The sequence below is a fragment of the Seriola lalandi genome, unplaced genomic scaffold (assembly GCF_002814215.2).
Source record: "Seriola lalandi dorsalis isolate HSWRI2012SDOR001 ecotype SW California unplaced genomic scaffold, Sedor1 jcf7180002054182, whole genome shotgun sequence".
Lineage (NCBI taxonomy): Eukaryota > Metazoa > Chordata > Actinopteri > Carangiformes > Carangidae > Seriola > Seriola lalandi.
In genome coordinates this window covers 136,938-158,300 of record NW_019524735.1, presented here as the reverse complement: position 1 = coordinate 158,300, position 21,363 = coordinate 136,938, and the positions used below count along the sequence as shown (strand labels likewise).

The window sequence follows — 21,363 nt, the reverse complement described above, 5'->3', positions numbered from 1 at the left end:
ATATGACAACACTTAATACTTTTTCTGTAGACATTTCCAGAACGACCATCTGGATGAAAAAAAAAATCTGTCCATTTCACAAAGTGTTGTAAACCCACTTCCCAAGATGCACCTTTCTTTCGTAACCCAAAGGTGCACATCATACAGCGGACACATTATACTGCAGTCTGTGCTGTTGAACTGTATTGCATTATAGAAAAGGATGTCTCAGATCTTTCAGCCTGTCATCACTGATGAATGCGGTGGAGAGAATAATACAATTCAACAGCACCAAACTACAGCCTCCAAAATGATCATACAGTGGAATCAACACCCTTTTACACAGCTTCATGAAGGAGGATTTATTAGAGGACTGTTGAGTTAGACTGTATTAGTCTTAACTAGGTGCACCTTATTAAATGAGTGTACATATATATCTTATTCATCCACATCGTTTCAAGAGTCTTCTGGACTCTGGAAATACCTTCAGAGCAGTGATAAGTTTTTCAAAGACTGATGCTAACCTCTGTGACTCGGATGTAATGGCAGCACATGAGCGGTACCACTGAGGCTATGACTGACCTAGCAACTTAAATGAATCCCAAATTGAAGTACTTAGTAAAAAACATATCTGACAGCTGACAAATTTATATCATCATATTACTCATCCTGATTTGGAAGCCTCATTTAGAATGATGTCTTTTTATTATACTTACACAAAGTCAGTTGAAACATGATGCTGGTGCTTTATTTAAAGGGATGTGAAGTAGGTATGGTTGCAGTACATATTAGCTGAAGCCAGAGAAAACTCAATGGATCAGATCATTTCCCATATGGGCAGTTTTGGGATATCCAGCAATATCAACTTCACAGCTTAGTTTACTCTCCTTGGATGAAAAAAAAAAAAAAAAACAAACAAAAAAAAAAAAAAAGAAAATTATGCGCAGACAACCATCAAGGAGAGATTTTATAAGCACTAAAAGGTGTTAGTGTTACAATTTTCAGTTCTTCCTTAATCTAAATACCAACAATAAATCTGCAGGTAACATACTCGTTCAGAGAATACAGCTTAAAGATGCATGTGATCCAATCGGCCAACACAGCCATAGCATGCCTTAAATATACTTAATATCAGTGCAGTATTAAACTAAGAACAGTTTACCTGATATCCCATCTGGGTTCTCCCACACACAAACGTACATACAACAACCCTTGATACAGTACAATTATTCACTCACACTGAGCACAGAGTTCATACGATCACGACAAAACATGGAGACAGCTGAGAGGTAACATGAGCTAACCTGAAAACACAGGAGACTGCCTCCTGCACAGGGGAAAAGGCTTGGATACTGAACTGCTGAGAATGTGTTTTTATGCTAAACCTTCTCCCAGCTGGTTAAAAACATTCTTAAGTACTGGAAATGTATTGCTACACAGTGTTACTCCTTTGATTATCTCCCTCTCTCTATATATATATTTATATAGTACATAATCTATAAATGAATATTAAGCTCAGTTTGAGGATATAGCTATATTTGTGATTCTTTTTCGTATGAATGTCAGAGGAGGCGTGAATCATTTACAGATGACGGTGTCAGTGCAGTTTCAAGAATGAGGATTCATTCATCAGTCCTTGGAGATGAGGAGATATAGTAGATATTAAAATAGTGACGATAAAGAGTCCAGGCTGAGTTTTGTGACAGCTTTCACAGGAAAGAACAGCAGCACTGAGCAGCACATGAAACTGCTCAGTAGGTGAACAGCAAGTACAATGAAAGCTTTCACTCATTTCACAAAAACACCTGCTGATACGCATCTATATGTGAGATGGCGCTCTGTAACATCTGCTTGCATTGATTTGCTTTGGATCCATCAGCAAAATGAATAACAACTGATCAATAAGACCAGCCCGGCCCCACCCCACCCCACCCCTTTTTTCTTTTAAATGGAGAAATATAGGAAATAAACAATGCAAGATTCCTCATTTGTGTTTCCCCAACATATTTACTCGCTGGTCATTTCCTGTTGATCAGGTCAGTTGCGTTTACTGGTCAGAGGTCTGGGAAGCGACTGGGATCTTCTTTGTATTCAGCAGGGATGAAGAAAGTCGACTCTTCAAATTCGTCGTAGCGAAATTCCTGAAAGGTGACAGTTGCTGTGATCGTGGGGAAGACGGGGATGTCTGCGAGGGGGGAAACAAAGGAAGAAAACATGTTAGCTTGTGATCATTCTCTTGAAGCTCACCAACACACAGGAACACAGTAGTAGATCAACACACACACATACCGAGTTTGACTGGAAACCCAGGCGGAAGCTTCATCTGAACAAACTCTCGGAGTTTGTTGAAGTGCTTGAACGGGGCTATGACCTCCAACACATTTAGTAACCTGCAAGCAGTGGAAAGTGAGTCAGCAGTTTTTCTTTCAGTCTCTACTTTGCCAGGAACAGAACAGGGAAAATGCTGGCACCTCCCAAGATCTCAACAACAACAAAAAGCAGATTAGGTCAAACTGCAATTTGAGATCTTGAGTGAAGAAAAAACACTGACAAATGCAACCGCTTCACATTTGACAACCTGGGACCAACAAATGAATGCTGTTTTTGCTTGAAAAATAACTTAATTGATTCATCAAAATAGTAATTTTCTTTTGATTGGATAATTGATTAACCAATTAATTGCCTATTTATTGCAGCTCTAATTTCAAAATGATTCATTTCAAAATGAGAACTTTTTACAAAAACTTAAATATGCTTAGTTAAACAACTTACAAGATGCTAAAAAGAGTGAAACTAATGTTTTAACTTTTTTAACTACCAAATTCTAATCAGTTCATCCTTCAGTCCAAGTCAATGTTTGTACCAAATTTGAAGAAATTTCCTAAAAGTGTTACTGAGATATCGCATTCACAAGAATGGGATGGTCAGACGACTCAAAAACATAATGCCTTCAGACATGGCTGCCTCCGGAAATTAGTGGGGATGAGACTGAAAACTAGCATAATTAATATTTTTAAGACTTGAGATAATGTGATCTGATCTAAACAAAATAATTACTCTACAATTGCGCATTGGTCCCATTTTTGGTGACTAATGACAAAAATTGAATGTTTAGAGAGTAATAAGTACAACATATTTTTAACATTACAAAGCACGGGATACAAAGGGGAAAAGAAAAATCACATTAAAAAACCATTAGCTATTATGAAGGGCGGGGTTTTATTGCTGGTTCCATTAAGGTTCATTAAGTAGGAAAGACAAAGCAATTTAGTACATTATGTCCAAATATTTTACAGCATTGCTGGTAACCCATTACAAACCACATCCCGCTTGAATCCCACCTCCTCATCCAATCAGTGTAACATGACTTTATCCTTTAAAATTTCTCTTTTCTTCAGATCTTGTCTGTTCTCCATGAACCTCTTTCTTACATGATCATGAGTTCAAAGTCAAGTTAACACCATTTTGGCTGCATAAAATCAAAACTGCAATTCATAGTTTGGTTATTAGAGCTGAAACAATTTCTTGGTTAATCAATTGGTACATTGGCAGAAAATTATTCATTATCTGAACACAGATATATCTATAAAGAAATTCTAGTTGCCAAGGTAACAGCTAATGGCGATTCAAAGTAACAATAATCAATTAATCATAATAAGCAGCAGAAAAATGTCCAAAATGTATTTGATGGATAAAATATGTAATGGTGACACTTTCAGTACATATCTTGGTCAAAATTCTTTAATAACCTAATTGAGGGGATTCTTTATGTCACGCATAGAGATTATTATTATTATTATCTTATAATTAGTAAATTAATTGGCAACTATTTTTATAATCAATTAATCATTTTAGTTATTTTTCAAGCAAAAAAAGTGAAATATTCTACATGTCCTCAAATTCCAGCTTCTCAAATGGCAGGATGTCATGGATATCAGCCTTGAAAACCCTGTATCGGTCAGACTCTTCTAATATCGACATTTACACTTGTTTTGGTCAAACCAACGAGGCACAATCCAAACCACAATAGATCAAGAAACCATTGAGTGCTTTCGGCACTTGTGAAAGCAAATTTCACAAATGCCACAAGGTGCAAGAATCAAAGAGAAAATAACAAGGTTTTATTTTACCCCTTCAAACAGCCAAGGCACAGCTAACGCCATATCCTTGTTGGGTTAAATAATAATGTAAAAACACTGAAACACTTCTGTAGTCACATGGTGGAGCAGTTGATTTTGCAAGTATCTCATCAGTGAAGCACTCGTATCTACCTGGCCCAATTATCTGATCTGAATTATTTCATCTCCACACTAACCTTTTCTAAAAATCCCAAGTGTATCCACCCAGGATCAATCTGTGCAGAAAGCTTTGTAAATAGATCTAAGGAAAGAGGAGTGTACTTACGACTCAATGCCTAGAGGAAAATCCTGGCTCATGGCAACAGTGGCTTTGAAGTTCTTCTTGCTTTCCTTGCACACAAGCTCTCTCCCAAGATGAGGTGGCCTGGAGGGGGGGGAAGAAACACACACAAAAACACAAAAACATTGCTTTTTATAATCTATGGTGGTTCACATGGATGTCAGATTCAACATATATATTTTTCTTCTAGTAGCTGCCCTGAATAAATTTCTAAATCACAGTAAGGACTGATGAAATCATAGAAAATACAATACACTTACTTTCCGTGCTCTGCAGTGATGTACTCTTCCCAGGAAATTGTATTGGGGGCTGGAGCTGTGAGGGACTGCCTCCTCACAGGCTGGGGACAAGAAAATATCAGTCAGTTGCCTTTACCATTTACCATTACTGAATCAAGGGGTGGCGTTGGGCTTTCTTTCATCTCACCTCAAAGTTCTGTTCACTGATACTGCCTCCTTTACTCAAGCTCTCCATAATGGCTTTGTTCCTCAGGATGTCCTCCTCACTGAGGTGCTCTCGCCGTTTCCTCGACTCTAGCATCAGACCGTTTACTGCATAGAAGTCAGCCAGGAAGTTTCCTACTCTCTCCTGTACAGAAAACAGGTAGATTTTGGTATCATGTCACCCAGTGATTTCAGTTCCTACTGCACACTTCTTAAAAAGTACCAAGGCGCAGCCAGAGGGTAAAACCGTACTAGCTTTATGGGAGGCAACAAGTTTAATTCTCTCCATCGTCTTCATTGAGTTTATACAATCGCTGAACAGAGAGAGGCCATGAAGTACATATAGATCTTTCAGACCCATAGTGCAAAAAAACAATTCAAACATCAAAATAACCTTGACTGTGCTACAAAGGCTGTATAGAAAAAATATGACCAATATCTTATTTGCAGAACTCTGAATGAGTGGTTCCCACCCATGGGGTCGGGATCCGTAAAGGGGAAATAAATCTGGAGGTTGTGGAATGATTTACAGGAGAGGACGAACACAAAATTGCATATTGTTTCTATTTTTGCTCTATTCTTTGATCGTTTCTTGTGAAAACTGGATATATCTTACCACTTCAGGGCTCTAAAAATCATTGAAACAATCTGAGAAGGGAAAATTCCCTCTGAATCTAATAACACTCACACTACTCACATTGAAATATGCAATATTTAACAAGTGGTCACAAGTAGACATGTTTCATTTTAAGAGGACATAAGGTAAAATGACTGAGAACCCCTGCTTTAAACAACCATTCATTCCTAATTTTTTTTTGAGACGTTGACTTTCTGTGGGTGTGGTTGTATTAATCTTAAATTAGTTATTATTGAAAAACAATTTCCCCTATCTTTTTCTTTTTGTGCCTCATTTTACATTTTTGCAAATCTGTAGTAAGTAAATATATGGACCTTTTTATTTTCACATCCATATAGTATTTAAAGGCTGTCCAGACCCATGGTGAAGCCAAACAGGTGATTTTAATAATACTGGCTGATTAGACCTCTGTGACTTGATACTGCAAGGAAACAACAGGTGTAAATAATATCACTAACGAGGGATGCTTTCTTACTGTGTGGGCGTGCAGGGGATTCAACTCCTGAAAACTTGAAGCAACAGTGTAGTAGTCACATAGTGTTTACTTCCTCTGTTCAGCATGATTATCGCATAAGCCTTACTGTTTTATCCTCTCTGAAGAGCCAGCCGATCTGACTACGGGAGAAAGTGATGGACTTGGTTGACAGAGTAGCGGAGTAGACGTCACTGCTCATCAGAATATCCACCTCTTCTTCAGTCTCCATCTCTGACTCCTTGGAGAACAAAAAAAATAATAAATAACAGCAACAGGTATGTCTTGCTATTCATATCAAACAGCTGATAACACAATGTTAAACTGGGGTGTAGTGATACCACTCACTCACCTCGTGGTGTATTCTTTGGTACACTTTCGCTTCGTTGTCCAGAACCACAAAGGACTGGGAGGGTGTAGCATCACCGTTGAAAATGAAACTAAGATCTCCGCGCTGACATTTCATATCAGTGAAGTCAATGAGAGTGGTGTCAAGTCTAAATTAAAAGAGAGAAAAGAGATGAGAGGGTCTGTGAAGATTGTTGTGTCCTAATTATCGGATCTAAAAGAAGTCCTCGACCTGGATATCTACCATTTGCTTTTTCAAACACTCAGTGAATTCAGATTCTCTCATTAGGTATAACAACAACAACAACAACAATAACCGTAATCTATAAATTTGATATCTTACCTAATATTGATTCCCTGCTTGTAGATTTTACAAGCATCAGATGGCAGCATCCGGGACAACAAAGGCACTACAATACAGATGAGAGTGAATAAATTCCAGTGTGGCGAATGGAACAAGTTTTTCATATGATGGGTTTTCCATTGACGACAGACATGGTTGACACATCTTGCAACTCTGAAGAACTCAAAAAGGTGAGTTCAAATTAATAAAGCTGTATGGTTGGTATAAGGTTTGAGACTAGAGCGTATATCTGACTTTTTTGTTTGTGTGAAATATGAAAACTCACCCCAGCTCTGAAAATCCCAATGCAGCTCCAGATAAAAGTCACCAAGCTACAGAAAAGACAAACATTTCAAACTAAAGGATTCAGCTCACACATTATAACTTCACTGTTCCGTACTTGTCCTCTGACCAGTTAAGATTTCACATTATGCATGTCAGAAATTAATATGCGTTCTCAAGGACAGGCAATAGCCATTTATGCAAATTAAAGTCTGCAGAGATTTTCAAAATACAATGGAGTAAAAATTCAGCGATGCAGAAAGATAGCAGTTGCACACTTGAATTTAGTGTGGCTGCAACATCTGTGGAAGAGTGATGCTCACCTCCCTGAGAGCCTTCAGTAATTTTGGCCTTTTATCCTCCACACTCTCCCTGGATTGCTGCTTTAACTTCCGCAGTATTGCTGTGACTGAGGAAAGAGGGTGAGAAAGAATATGGCCGGTTATTCTCCATTCTGTCAGCTTCACATCTAGATGACGTTGAGTAGGGTATGTGGTCCATATTAAAACACCTTTGAATGTAATGTAAATGAAATACAACACCACCACTAACTATGACATCAATGCTACAACATGTAATTTAATTAACACCTATAAGAAAGTGTCAACAAAACCTGAACATAGACTTTATGGAAGAACTGTTGTATTGAATTGCATTAGCTACTACAGGTGTACCTATTAAATAGGCCACTGAGTATGTATCATTATCATATTTTTGAAACCCTAAAATATCAAATTCTGCATCAGTCACAATCTGTTCTGAAAATTTTTGGATAATCTATCATATTGAGAGAGAAAGATATGTGTTGTGCATGTATTTCACAACTCGGTCCATGGGATTTTACCAGCACCCTGCTCATTAAAACCTGACACACTGCTCCCGAGAGGTGAGCAGTTGAACGCTCAGGTTTTTATAGTGTAACACATAAACGTGAGCGAGCATCGCTACTCTGCCACAGCTACTTTATGTACAGAAGTAACATATTTCATATCACATGCATCAGTAGCAGTGATTGGATCAGCTGAATGCAGTGTCTCGTGAAGAGCAGCTCCCTCACAAACTGACCAGCAACCACTCAGTTGTACTGGATGGACCCCAATAAGTCAACATATCTCAAACGTATCCTTGTTATCTTCACCAGGGTGGAAATACTGGACTGAGAATGAACGTGACTGAGGAGAGAAGTGCTGATGAGGCACTGGCTGCACTCGGGCGGCTCGTCATTGCACACACAGAAAGGCAGTGAGCGAGCTGCTGACGCAGTGTGCACATGTGTAAAAGTGAAAGGTGATGACTGATGACAAGACTGCAGTGTTTCGTGAAAAGCTGTAATCCACACGTTTGATATTAAGAATGCATTATTCAACATTTGTCCCTCTCACTAACTGATAGCCAGCTGCGTGCTGCATTTTATTAAACCAGAGATCTAAATCTAAATACCCCACTGCCACTGGAGTTTGACTTTCTTCGCATGTCCTTGCTGATGGTGTGAATGTTACCAGCCCCCTCTCTCTGCTTCCGTGCCTCCCCTTCACCCTTGTGAGTAATGTGACCTTCTCAAAGCAAAACTCCTGGTCTCTGTCCCAAGCCAGCCTGCCACAGCAGGCATGGAGAGTCGAGACGCATACTAACAAGGTTGAGGGTCATTTCTTAAACTGCTGGGCCTCACAATCTCCATCAGAGGTGATATAAGAAGAGGATGCTGATAATTCACACTGACATTATCGATAGAGCCAAATACCAACAACTGAAGTTAGTGATTTCAGCTTTCACAAAAACTGGGATAAAATATTAAGTGTCGAGTCCTTTTATAAGACACTCAGCCTGGCCTTCATCTTTTCTTTCAGCTATAGTGAATTATACAGAAAATTAACAAGACACGTTAATAAAAGAAAAAGGGACAGAACAGTGAATTCATCTCTAAGGTATTAACTAGTGCCTTTTCACATGTCATTTGACTCTTTTCACTTGATGTCAGATTTAAAAGCAGGGGCATCATTAAGCAGGGTGGTGAGCAGGCTGTAAGCTCAGGGCTGCCTAATAGTAAGCCATGGCTCAGGCTGCGTTCCAGCCCATCTGGATGATGACTGCTCAGAGAAAATCCCGCCTTTAGCTTTTTAGCTGGTCTGACCAGATAGCAGTTGCGTCGTTATATGTACTGACTTAATTAAATGGCTCATAAAAGGTCTTTCAATCACTTGCACATATGCTGCGACCTCCAACAGTATTTAGCCTCCTTGTTTTTTTTTTTTTGTTGCAATTTATGAAAACCAATATGATGAATTAGAAATCATCAATAATGTACACATTATTGACCAGATTATCAAAGTAGTACAGTTAAGATTTTATCAATAAAGACTAAAATGTTACACGCAGCAGAAACTCCAGAAAAAGGTAAATTCACAAAGAGTGACTAAAGCCATCACAAATCTATAAAGCCATCACACAGGCAGAACTCAACCTAAATGCATTATGAGTGTACTATTGCCGGTACGCCACTGAGATTATCATAAACACATCCCAATATGAAAACCACTGGACAGCCCACAGTTATATTCAGAGCACTGTTGACATGACTTACTCATTTGCCTGTCGCCGTAGCTGATGGCTTCTGCTAGAGGACTCCATCCCTGTGCGTTCTTTATCTTTACAGGTGCATTATGGGCCAGCAGAAGGAGGGCACATTCTGAAAAGAACAAAACAAAACAAAACAAAACAAAAAAACCCAAAAAACAATCAAATCATCAGAGAGAAAAAAATGTGATTAAGACTGTTTGTTATTTTGAGCTAACGGTCATTGCAAGTAGAGTGAATGTTGAGACTTTAATATTAACTTTTTAACACAGTCTAGATAAAAGATGTCCATGCTTTAACTACTAAACATCAAGTGATGACAACCCAAGAACTAATTTTTCTGTATATTTAATGATTCATTAAGGTCAGCATCAGCTATTGGCATCTACTATTTCTATCCTGGGAAAGGGATCCCTCTTCTGATGCTCTTCCTTCTTTCCCTTGAAATCATTTTGATTATTTATTTATCTATAACTTTTAGAGCAAGCACAGACAAAAAATAAGATGCAAATGAAAGATTTATGATGCTGTATCTCCAGTGTCCATAGCTGCTGTAACGGAAATGTCTGTACAAGCTGGAACTGTCCATACACTGCCAGACTCAAGGGACGTACACCAAGTATGATTTAAAAGGTAGTTCAAATACATTAAGCCTCACTCAAGAGGGGCAGACAAATCATCATACACTGGCTAGCTGCAGCCGAGCCCAAAATGAGGAGGACATAATCCTTTGATTTATTTTTTGTTAATTTTTTTCTTCTTTATCAAATTGAGGTTTTGTGCTCATAAATTCGCTGCACTGCATGTAATCTGCAATCTATGCGAATTTCTCTAACAATTATTATACCAATTGTATGTTATCGCACTGCAGAGGTCGGAAAAGACATGCTGAGTTCTGCAGGAGTATGCTATTCCCAGAACAGCAGAACCGACTGTGCTTTAAAAATGGCCTTTAATAAGGATGCCTCAAATGTTTCAATATAGCCACATTATGACAGGTGCAGGGCCATGGAGCAGAGCAGATTTAGTGTAATTTTGGTGGTAGATTATCTTTTGAGAAGCTTTTTGCTCGTTTTTGTTAATCCTGTAAATAACAATAGGTTGTTTAAAATAAAAAAAAAAGCAAATTCAATACATTTGATCACACTAATGTTCAGAGTTACCTTTGTGGCCCAGCATCACAGCCAGGTGAAGAGGTGTGTTCCCTGAGAGGAGAAGCACGTTAAGACAATAAGTACAGATAAATATCAATAATCCAACACAAGTAAGGAAATGCACCAGTTGTGTAATACATTTCAACAAATTACTCAGAAAGCAATCAGGCAATAGCACAAAAGCTTACCATGTACATCTTTCTGAGAGATGCTATGGGTCCTGATGAGAGAGGAGAGCCGACGCACATCCCCCTTGAACACGCATTCATGAACAGGGAACTCCAAGTCCTCACTTGTCAAGATTATTGGATTCTTATTATTATCATTGACAATTGTGCCAATTGATGATGGATTGCCGTTAATGTTGTTTGCATTGAGCTGCTGTTGCTGCTGCAGTACGGAGGTTTTGGCCGATTTTTGAAAAGCCTTGTTGGACTTGAAATGGTTACTGGTACCGTTAGGGATAGTCCCGTTTGAGGTCTCATCGTACGTGTCCATTATCTCGTCATTTTTGTTTGGTTTGTTGTGGTCCTTTCGCATGGTGCGTATCTTCTCACCTGTCATGATGACTGTCGTACGCTACCAGGTTAACTAACCAATATGCTACAGGCTAATGAAGAAATCTGGGAGCGAGTCAGCATCAGCAATACCCGCAAATATAATTTAAATCCAACGTCGTGGCAAGTTGAGCTTTTTTCGCAGCTGGTCGCTGTGTGTTATTCAAATAACGTTACACCTGCTGCCCGGCTCCACAGCCAACATTAGCTCCCAGCACAGTTTGGTAGCTAGCTAGCCCACAATAAAAAATGAATACGGTGGGTGCGGCGATGAAAATAGAAAATAATGCTAAACATAACAAAACACACGCACTAAATCGAGACACAGCTAATAAGAACGAACAGCAAATTACTACATCGTTGTCTCTTCCATCGCTTCTTAGCAATACGTTTTAAAAGGGTATCGATTCTATTTGCTTTGCGGCAAAACTCACACGGTACAATGAACCAGCGAGAGCTAACGACTCTACTAGCTGGCTAATCTCGCGATATCATCCAGAAGCCCCCTGTTTGGACGCGAGTACGTGCAGTAGGTGTCATCTTTGTGAGACAACGCTTTTAGATCGCGAGTAGAGCGAGCAGCTAGCTAGCGCACAAGTTGTTTTGAAAAAAAATGGCAGCTTCGAAGAAGGGGAAGAAAGTTGTAAATCAAGAAGAACTGCGGCGCTTGATGAGAGAAAAACAAAGACAAACGACAGACAAGAAGCGCGTTGAGTCTCCTTTTGCCAAATACAACAGTCTTGGGCACCTCAGCTGTGTGCTGTGCAGTGTGCAGGTGAAGTCCGAGCTGCTGTGGCCGGCTCATGTCCTCGGAAAACAGCACAAAGAGAAGATTGCCGAGCTGAAGGAAGCAAAGAGTCAGCCACCGACTCCCCAGAACCAACCAGTGAAGAGGAAAGCATCGGACAGCGAGGATATTAACGGGAAAAAGGCGAAACCAGCGCCGGTTGCAGGCCAGTCTGCGTCGTCAGGGCTACCAGGAGACTTCTTTCAGAAACCCAAAGAAAAGGAAACTGTTTCTGCTCAGAAGTCTGCAGGTTTGAGTCTCTTGGCTGGAGTCTATGATGAGGAGGATGATGATGAAGCAGATGCTGAAGAGTCGGGTCAGACGGTAACACCAAACCCTCTTCCTCAGAAGGCTGAAGCTGCAGTGCTACCATCTGATTTTTTTGACAGCTCCATCCCATCCACACCTGCCATCTCCCACTCTGGCTCCATCCTCAAAGCAGACTTGCAGGAGAAAAGCACAGAAAAGAAAGAAAATACAGCTGAGGCGCTGCCGGAGGGCTTCTTCGACGATCCTATAAGAGATGCCAAAGTGCGCAACGTTGATGCACCAAAAGATCAAATGGACAAAGAGTGGGAAGAGTTTCAGAAGGAGATACGACAGGTGAACACAAAATCAGAGGCCATCGTAGCCGAGGACGACGAAGAGGGTCGCCTTGAACGTCAGATCGACGAAATCGATGAACAAATTGAGTGTTATAAGAGGGTTGAGCTGCTGAGAGACAAGCGCGATGTGGTGAAAAACCAGCCTATGTCCAGGAAGGAGGAACTAATGGAGATTGATGGCAGCATTGAGGAGGAAGAGGATGAAGAGGAGCTGCTGGGGCTTTTGTCCCGGGACTGGAGGGCTAAAGGGGCACTGGCATAAATTTCTGTAAAAAAATATTTTGTCCAGAATGTTGTTAAAGCACATAAGAGAGGTATTTTTTGTACAAGTGTGTCAGAAATGTGTAAATATGTTTGTTCAAAGATCCCCATCGCTTCTTTTTGTATATTACAGACTGGGTTAAATGTGATGAAGTGATGTGCAACATTCTAGTAAAACATGAGCTACCACCACAAGACAAGGTTTCTCACTTCATGTCTTAAAACACCAGACAGACCACAAATCAAACCTTTAACTGTGTGTTTATTCATTGGTGCTCACACAAAAACACATTCATAAAATCTCTCATGTACAGTAGCAGCGTGGACCCAAAATCTAAGTCATGATGGCCAAAGCTACTTTACATTTTGAGCTCAACTAACCATTGCCCTGCAAAAACAAGTCCTCAACTATGTTAAGTTTATAAATTATTTGTTCATGTTACATTATAAGCAACATGCAAAGCACAACAGAATTATTTTAAAAATGTACAATGTTGAGATTAAGACCGTAAAGCAAATGTTACCAACCCAACCCCCTTCACAAGATAATTGGCTGAAAATACTTTTACACCATTTTTACAGAGTACAATGTTTGAGTATGACAAACTTATTATGTAAATACACCATTATTAGGTCCATAGAAACGGAATAAAATGAATCAAGTAAAGAGTGATGGTCAGTGCTTCTTATACTACCTGTTACAAATTGTGAGCTTTCTGCCTACTGCAATTTTAATCAAGAAATATCTATGTCATTTTGTTATTGCTACATATGCCTCACAAGTTACCACTTCAAAATTCTTCCCAGTTGATTCTAAGTGTTCATAGCCCTTCAAATCTTGTAGAACTGAAAACAGCAAAAACAAGCAAAAAAAAAACCTACAGATCAAACAACTGTACAGATGGACTAAACACATAATCCCAATTGCAACTAACTGAAGATTAATGAGAAAACACTCAACGACAGGAAAAAGGAATAAGAAACTTTAGATTCATCTTATAAAAGAGCATACAAAAATCTTTATTCTTATGCTCAATTGTGTGTTTCAGATAAGTTAGGAAACCGTCTAAAAACAAAACCAAAGTCTCACAAAAAGTCTGTTACTAGTAGTCATTTGTAAACATTCATAAAATTCTATCTGGTGTTCTATAAATAAGGTTCAGGTGAGTTGTACCAGCTGTTTATGTTGATGGGTGGGGACATCTGCAACAGACTGACATTTACAGCCTCCACAGAAGCTAAACACACAGAAATGTTACATCAAGATGAAACAGACTGGTTAAAAAGAACAAAACACAGGTGCAGGAAAACAGCAAGTTTGAGAACTGAGTGGAAAACGGGATTCAAAATAATTCACAACACTTATTTTTTATGGTTTATTCATATAAACCAAGGGATTTGCTAAAATAACAGCTGAATATTCTGCATACAGGTATACTGATTACTTTTCAAATTTAAGATAATTCTTTGTGGCTGACGAGTTGAAATGGACCGAGGGGAGGGGAGTGAGTTGGGGGCATGCCAGCGCCACTGTTCCACAATCAATATGATAAATATTCAGTTCACAAAAGTGCAGCAATTACAGAAGAGGGTCGGGAACTCCGAACCCCTAGACCCCGCTGGGTTTCAATACTGTTCACTGCTGTCAGTGATAATGTGCTCACAAACCTACAGCAGCTCTCAGCTCCATCAGGGAGTATCTCTGGTCCCCGTCATTGTCAAAGCACTCCAAGGTACGAGCATTGGGAGTTGATGTTCCAAACACTTTCCTCAGGTCTTGGTAAATTAATCCGAGTGAATTATGTCCAACACCTGCCTGTTGGAAGACGTCCTCCAAGTCTGTTGGAAAAAAAAAAGAAGCTTATTTTTATTCATTAAGAAGCACAAGCAGGGCTAGATGAGGGTACTGCAGTTACATTCACAGCTCAATTTGTAGCCTTTTAAGCAACAGTTTGACTTTTCAGTTTTTTTTTTTTGTTTTTTTTGTTTTTTTTAAATATGCTTAATTTCTTTGTGTTAGATGAGAAGTTCATTATCACTCTCATATCTGTGCGATTAATATTAGGCCATAGCCAGCAGCCAGTTACTTTAGCTTAGCATGAAACAGCTAGCTTTAGCAATGTAAAAAGGTTGGGCTATGTGCTAGACTATTTAATCACCAGGAGCAGTAACTTCTTGAAGTTTCCTCAATCATGATGACTTCTTATATTGTAGCTTTTATATTTTACCATTACAAACATCTACAGTACCTTGTCATCTAACTCTGCAAGAAAACAGACAGATGTGTTTCTCAAAATGTTGCACTATTCCTTTAATGGATGCTGAGCTATAATACTTGGGAGTAGTAGTGTGCACCTTTCAGAGAACTGACACCAGGCAGGGACACCCTCTCTGGGCATCTTGTCTTAGCATTTCTCTTGGTGCGGTTTGGAGTTAAGAAGCGTGGACGCCTGCTAGTGTGCGGCTCTGTCATTGGCGTGGATATCTCTGTGAAAATAAAATATAATAAGAAAAAATATAAAAATGCAACACAAGGAGATTTAGTGACAGCCTGCTTTATCCAACACCATACCTTGCACATCTCCAGGTGTTGCTTTGGTTGTTGTAGCTTCTTTCACCTTCTCAGTTGCTGGAGTTTCACTCGTGATTGCCGGTTGAACTGCTGCGTCTTTGTCTTTCACCTGCAAAACAGATGGAGGATGAGTTGTAAAATAGATTTTTATTCTGTAGGCCCAATAAATTCCAGAGAGTAAATGAGAATCTTTACATGACTCACGCTGTCTTTTGACCTGTCTTCTAATGAGTCCATTCTCTGACGTAGATCTGTGACTGTGGAGAGGAGGATGTGGATCTGCTCAGCAGTCCATGTATGGTGCTGCTCCTCTGTCTTGTTAGCCTCACTCACTGCTTTCTTCAGGTCCATTATGTCCTATGGCAATTAAAAAATTATGTAAAGCAACCTGCAGTTTACTGTTACATGAGATTTCTTCTTTCTAAGACAAGTGCAATTATGGGCAATCAAACAGCAGTGTCCTGGCAGGTTAGGCTGGCAAACAGTGAGCCAAGTTATTCACTTTCACATGTTTAAGTTGTACCTCAAAATCTTAAGACATGAGACTACAGAAATCTCAGCCTGCAAGAAATATATGATTGAAATCCCACAGTTATTACAGTCACTGTATAAAAAAAAAAAAAAAACATATACAGTGTATAATATATTAAGTGTACAATTATTTGGCCATCCTCTTTTTTTCCCCCCATCTTATTTTGTTTATGAAAAATGAAGTGGAGAAAACATTCTGCAGTTGTCTCACATATTTGACCTAGTTTTACTCAGAAAACTAAAGAATCTAAGCTACAAAAATAGATTTGCACTTGTTTCATGTATTATGAATGAAAACCCAACGCATGGATCCAAGAAATGACAGGACCTTCTTAACCCAGTGACTCTGTCAATGTAAGCCTGACAAGAATTGCAAAAACATGCATGCTTGCTGGGGTAAACAGATAAACAAATTAATCTGGCACAGCCAAAGTTCACTGCTGCTTCTGGTTTGGATCCATGCTACTGTTAAGCAGATCAACTGACATGTCATCAACAGAGTCATCTTGGCCGTATGTAAGTGGATTAGCCCCAATTCTGAGTCAGACAAATATGCAAAAGAACCGCAATATCTAAGAGCCGAGAAGTAGTTAATTACACTAGCTAATTCACTTAAGCACAAGGTACCATTTTGTTTTCTGTACACAAACTGCTCCATACATTCAGGTATTAATAATAAATGAGGAGAAAAGCAGCCTCTTGCAATATCTGCAGAGAACATAAAGAAGTAAATAAAAAAAAAGACAAGCTGTCAAACAAGATAAGTGAAATTCAACTTTGACTCATAAAAAATCCATCAGCTTTGCTCATATGCAATACAAGAGCTTGCAGGCTTATTACTTAGAAAGGACCATAGCTTGTTTTCCTCTGTGATGTTTGTCAGCTGGCCAAAACACTATCGACATTTCAGTAGTTTAACATACAGCTTGACAACTCATTCTGAAAGGTTTAGGCTATTGTCATAGCCTACCTCCCTCTTAGTGCACAAAACATTTATCATCACTGCGACTGAAGACTGGAAAAAGTCAAAACAGCTGATTCATCCGGAGATATAAATGAATGATTCAATGTAAACAAAACTGATGTTAGGTATGTGGCTGTTACTCTGAAAGAACACACAAATAAAAGATATAAATTAAGTAAGCAAATACACATGTATTAAATTAAAGATCTGAACAAAAGAAGGAAAAATTCAACTTCTGAAAACTTAAACATACACAATAATCTCAAAGCATTGAGATGTGCATTTGAAGCTATGGAAGACACATTTAGGTTTTGCAAGCCTTAAAATCCTATTTAATCTGAAATAAGTGGGATTCCATCCCGATGTAGCACACATTTTAACAAAACTTCAATGAAATTGGCAAAAGAAAATGCTAATTAATGCGTGTTTCCATCCACAACCATTATGAGAATATTACAAGTCGGTTTGTTGAGATGGATGACCTGATGGAGCTAATCTGCAGTCGGTGCGATTAAACTATTTTAGAGGAAAAGGGCACAAAGAGTTGACATAAGAGTAGTAATTTGACATATGATTTATTTGCTGGGTCTGTTTCCATTGTGGTTTTTTTTTTTGCATTTTGCTTTTATTCATATGCCAACTTTTCCACATCAGCCAATCAAAGACTTCCAAGATTTTTTCACCTTTCTGGCTTTTCCACAGTTTTTTTAATGTGCAAATTGAAAAAGTGAATGGGCGATGGAAATCTACCTCATTATATAACAGTAACTCACTCAGTTGTTCAGTATTCAACTTATAAAAATTTCACTGGCTTGAATTTACCATTGTCTTCTTCAAGTCTTCATCTTTCTTCTGATTTTCAAGAGCAGCCTGCATAGTCTTCACATCGTGCTGGACACTTGTTAGTGTGCTGCCAATTGTAGCAACGCTCTGGAAAAGAAATATTTTGAGGTCAGGTGTGAAAATCAGAACAAAACAGATTATTAATAGATTCTGAAACAAATTAATATTTTTTTCCGTTTTGCTTTGCCTTTACCTTTTGAAGCTCTTCAACTGTTGTGGGAAGGCTGATTAAATCAGCAGCTGATTTCAAGTTGGCCTTTAAATGGTTTACAGCAGAGTCCAGCAAGCTGATCTGCAGGAGTAACATGACACAAACCATTCAGTTACACCTCCAAGATAGATTTGCGAAACTATGCCAGCCACCTAATTTTTTTTAAAAAAATTAATGACCCCAAAATCTAGACTAACCAAGGTTGTAGAGTAAAAATACTGAGCATTTTACTCCAGTGTTTGGAAACTTAAAACCTGTGTGAAACTTCGCTAAAAATATATGTGTAAATTGAAAGCCATGTGTAGCTGTCACACACAGTGAGTTGTTGTATTACCAGCTCTAACTCTCATTTCAGGATAAAAATAATGTTGCATTTCTAAAACAGTCAGTGAAGTGAGTAACAGTAACACGGTAAGGGTGAGTAAAATTTTGTGACACAAAAAAATATCTAAACTTGCTCAGCTAGTTTACTACTGTATATTTATATCATGCTGTTATTGCAACATGTGAAGTATGATGTATGATTCTTAGTTTGCGTAACCCAAAGAAAAGACTTGAAAAGTCTTGCACAGCATTGTGCTTGCAAATTGCTATAAAGTATATTGGCAATCACAACCAGAGTTGTCATAATTTCTATTCTTTGTATTACTACTCTGTATTATCTATTTAACAAGGACTCTCAGCAGCAAAGTGCATGCAACTGTAATCAGCGCAAGTTTAATCGGTCTACCTTGTATGACCTTAATACTCTTCCATAGTTAATTGTAGAGTTGTTTTGATTCTGATACTAGTAGAATTTGTATATGAAAAGATCCAAATGAAAAGTGTAAGTAGACTACTTGATTACTATAAGCAAATTATTTAAACAGCATTTGATTAGGAAATTTTTCTCCAAAGATTTTTTTATCCATATAAGAGGCTGATCACTGTATATGTATGTCATCACTTCAGGCGTTCGCCACTGTATTTGCTCGTATTTTACAATGATTTAAGAGTTTAACCTGGAGAATGCCATGAATCAGTATTGGTAAGGAGAACATGGTATTGGAACATGCCTAGTTTATTGTGACAACTAGTTTCTACATAACAGTTTGAATGATGCAAAAACCCCTCTCACCTTTCTGTTCATTTCTGTTAAGTTGGACCAGAGTTTGCTCAACCCCTTGTCCCCGTTCTCAATGTCATCAAGCTTTCTCTCCTTGTTCTTCAGGTCCTCACTTAGTTTTGGGATTTCACTTGATGACACCTTCTGGCTGGATTCCACTGTTACAAAAACATTACTATATGTTAATAGCAATGTTAAAAACAAAAGGAATGCATTACTCTGTACCTGGGATATAAAAGGTTTATGACCAACACAAGGTAACTGGTGGTGTGCGATAATGAGTCTTACTGCTGTGCAGCTTTTCTTTCAGTGAGTCAAGATCCTCTTTCAGAGCAATCTGCATCCATATGAGTCCAGCACAGGCCATGACACAGGCAGCTAGTATGATGAACAGAAACAAGGGATAGCACACATTGCAGCACTGCGTGTAGCTTCTTCTGTGAAAAGAAGGAACATGGTAACGTTAGACATTACAACTTCACAGCCTCTTTCATTATTAATGAAGGGGATATTTTCAGAAGACCGCATGCTATGCCATGGGAATTATGAAGATTAGTGATAAATACTGGAGCTTAAGAATATGGGCTGCTACATACTGTATCATATCATATACTCATGCTGAATGTAGAATAGATTAATTCTAATTTGGCTGATATTAAGCTTCAGAAAAAAGCATGACCATCATTTTAGCATGCAGGATGTGTCTTGTTTTACTCTGCTCTGTGTGCAAAAGAGGAGCAAGCGGAATGATCAATTGATCTGTAAATATTTATACCTTTCTTTTAACCTCTGCACAAGGACTACAATATATTGTTAGGCAATGTGCTCCAGGGTAGAGGAAAATAGGGCTATTTCTGTCACAGAGCATATGTGCTGAAAAACAAAATTCAAGATTTAAGATTTATTTTTCATTGTCAACCTTTAGCATATTTGTAAAAGAAGACTTAAATAGTTTGTACTCTGGTTCCAAGACACTGGCAACCTGGTATTCTATAAAATTGAAATAGCAATAAAATTAACAACATATTTTTTAAAAAGCAAAACTCGTTATAAAAACAGAATTCACATAGCTTTGAAGTAAAGTGGCTGTTGTGCTGATTCAGTCTTATTTAATTTACTTTAGGGCTGCAACTAATGGTTAGTCTCATTATTGATTAATCTACTGATTATTTTCTTGATTCCAGTAATTGTTCCGTCTCAAAAATGGCAGGAAGAAGAAAAATGCCCATTCAAATTTCACACAACCCCAGGTTATTTATTTTATTCAACCAACAGTCCACAACACAATATGTATATATGACAAAAAATTTGATCAAATCCTAGCACTCCAAAAGCTAGATATAAAATATCTAACCGATTATCATATTAGATGTTTTTGGAAATCGATTAACAGAGTAATTGTTACAGCTCTGGTTTTAGTTACTTGATGTAGGTTACTTTTCGTTTTCCTTAGAAATAAAATCAGTTTTATGCAGCCAATATATGGCGGTGAGACAGAGCAAAACACACCATACTATATCTTACCCCACAACAAAATGTTATTAAATCGACCACTCACTTCCCAAAGTTGGCTCCGCCGCTCAGGTTGTTGAACTCGTCGTCGTCCGAGCTCGAGTCAGACTCGGAGTCCGGTGGCTCTGTTCGGAGAAGTCGGTGACCGGACCCCTTTTTGGTCTTCTTTCTCTTACTATCCCCCAGTCCAATCAAGGCATTCAGCTCCTTCCTCTTCTTCATCTTCTTCTGAGGGGTCAGCGAACCCGCCGAACCCGACTTAAACCCGACTAAATCCAATGTTTTGTCCAGTTTGGTGGATGTTGTCGTTTAAGTAGCAGCTAAGCTAACTCAGCGTTCGCCTGCTAGCTTGAATTTCAACCACGCAACGGCGCTAACGGATATAAACACATCGGACTGTGCCGGTTGGTTGCCTTGTTGACTTGCACCTAATACACAAAAATGTTCAGCTGCTTGTCGACATTACGTTATTCTCCCCCAAAAGCTTCTCTAAAACAACTTTCTACAACTAGCCGCCGGGCTATCACATACGTTAGCTAGCTCTGCTAGCATCTGACACCTTGCTAACAGTAGCTAACAGTGGCTGGTTGACATTACTGTGCTATTACATCGCCTCTCAGTGAGGTTTAAAGTTACCTGCCCCGACGTCGCTAAGAAATACAGCATAAAGGATTTAAATAGATTTTTAAAAACTATTATAAATTCTATTATAGAAGCTAAACATCCGGCGTTGTATTTCCAGAAATCTATGCTGCTGCCTGTGT

At 38.7% G+C, this 21,363-nt stretch overlaps 3 protein-coding genes across 5 annotated transcripts; 1 reads left to right on the top strand and 2 right to left on the bottom strand.

The window, feature by feature from the left end:
- Positions 1 to 705: 705 nt before the first annotated feature.
- On the bottom strand, positions 706 to 11,695 carry LOC111653247 (ankyrin repeat domain-containing protein 13C-like). The gene is made up of 13 exons (XM_023403733.2): positions 10,840 to 11,695; positions 10,661 to 10,702; positions 9,505 to 9,609; positions 7,247 to 7,332; positions 6,928 to 6,973; positions 6,642 to 6,708; positions 6,303 to 6,447; positions 6,060 to 6,191; positions 4,825 to 4,986; positions 4,659 to 4,738; positions 4,384 to 4,482; positions 2,269 to 2,369; positions 706 to 2,164 (listed from the first exon to the last, which is right to left on the bottom strand). The coding sequence occupies exons 1-13, from the start codon at positions 11,213 to 11,215 to the stop codon at positions 2,034 to 2,036; spliced, it is 1,572 nt and encodes a 523-aa protein (XP_023259501.1). The 5' UTR covers positions 11,216 to 11,695; the 3' UTR covers positions 706 to 2,033.
- Positions 11,696 to 11,742: 47 nt separating this feature from the next.
- On the top strand, positions 11,743 to 13,528 carry znf830 (zinc finger protein 830). The gene has a single exon (XM_023403736.2). The coding sequence runs from the start codon at positions 11,822 to 11,824 to the stop codon at positions 12,860 to 12,862; it is 1,041 nt and encodes a 346-aa protein (XP_023259504.1). The 5' UTR covers positions 11,743 to 11,821; the 3' UTR covers positions 12,863 to 13,528.
- On the bottom strand, positions 13,107 to 21,357 carry efcab14 (EF-hand calcium binding domain 14). Of its 3 annotated transcripts, none has more exons than XM_087173337.1 (9): positions 20,646 to 21,357; positions 19,376 to 19,521; positions 19,100 to 19,245; positions 17,965 to 18,063; positions 17,751 to 17,858; positions 15,629 to 15,790; positions 15,434 to 15,542; positions 15,217 to 15,348; positions 13,107 to 14,700 (listed from the first exon to the last, which is right to left on the bottom strand). In XM_087173337.1, the coding sequence occupies exons 1-9, from the start codon at positions 20,819 to 20,821 to the stop codon at positions 14,522 to 14,524; spliced, it is 1,257 nt and encodes a 418-aa protein (XP_087029463.1). In that variant the 5' UTR covers positions 20,822 to 21,357; the 3' UTR covers positions 13,107 to 14,521. The 3 variants fall into 3 exon arrangements, with proteins under 3 accessions (XP_087029463.1, XP_023259502.1, XP_023259503.1); XM_023403734.2 differs by having other exon boundaries at positions 19,376 to 19,524; positions 20,646 to 21,355; XM_023403735.2 differs by having other exon boundaries at positions 15,638 to 15,790; positions 19,376 to 19,524; positions 20,646 to 21,352.
- Positions 21,358 to 21,363: the final 6 nt, after the last annotated feature.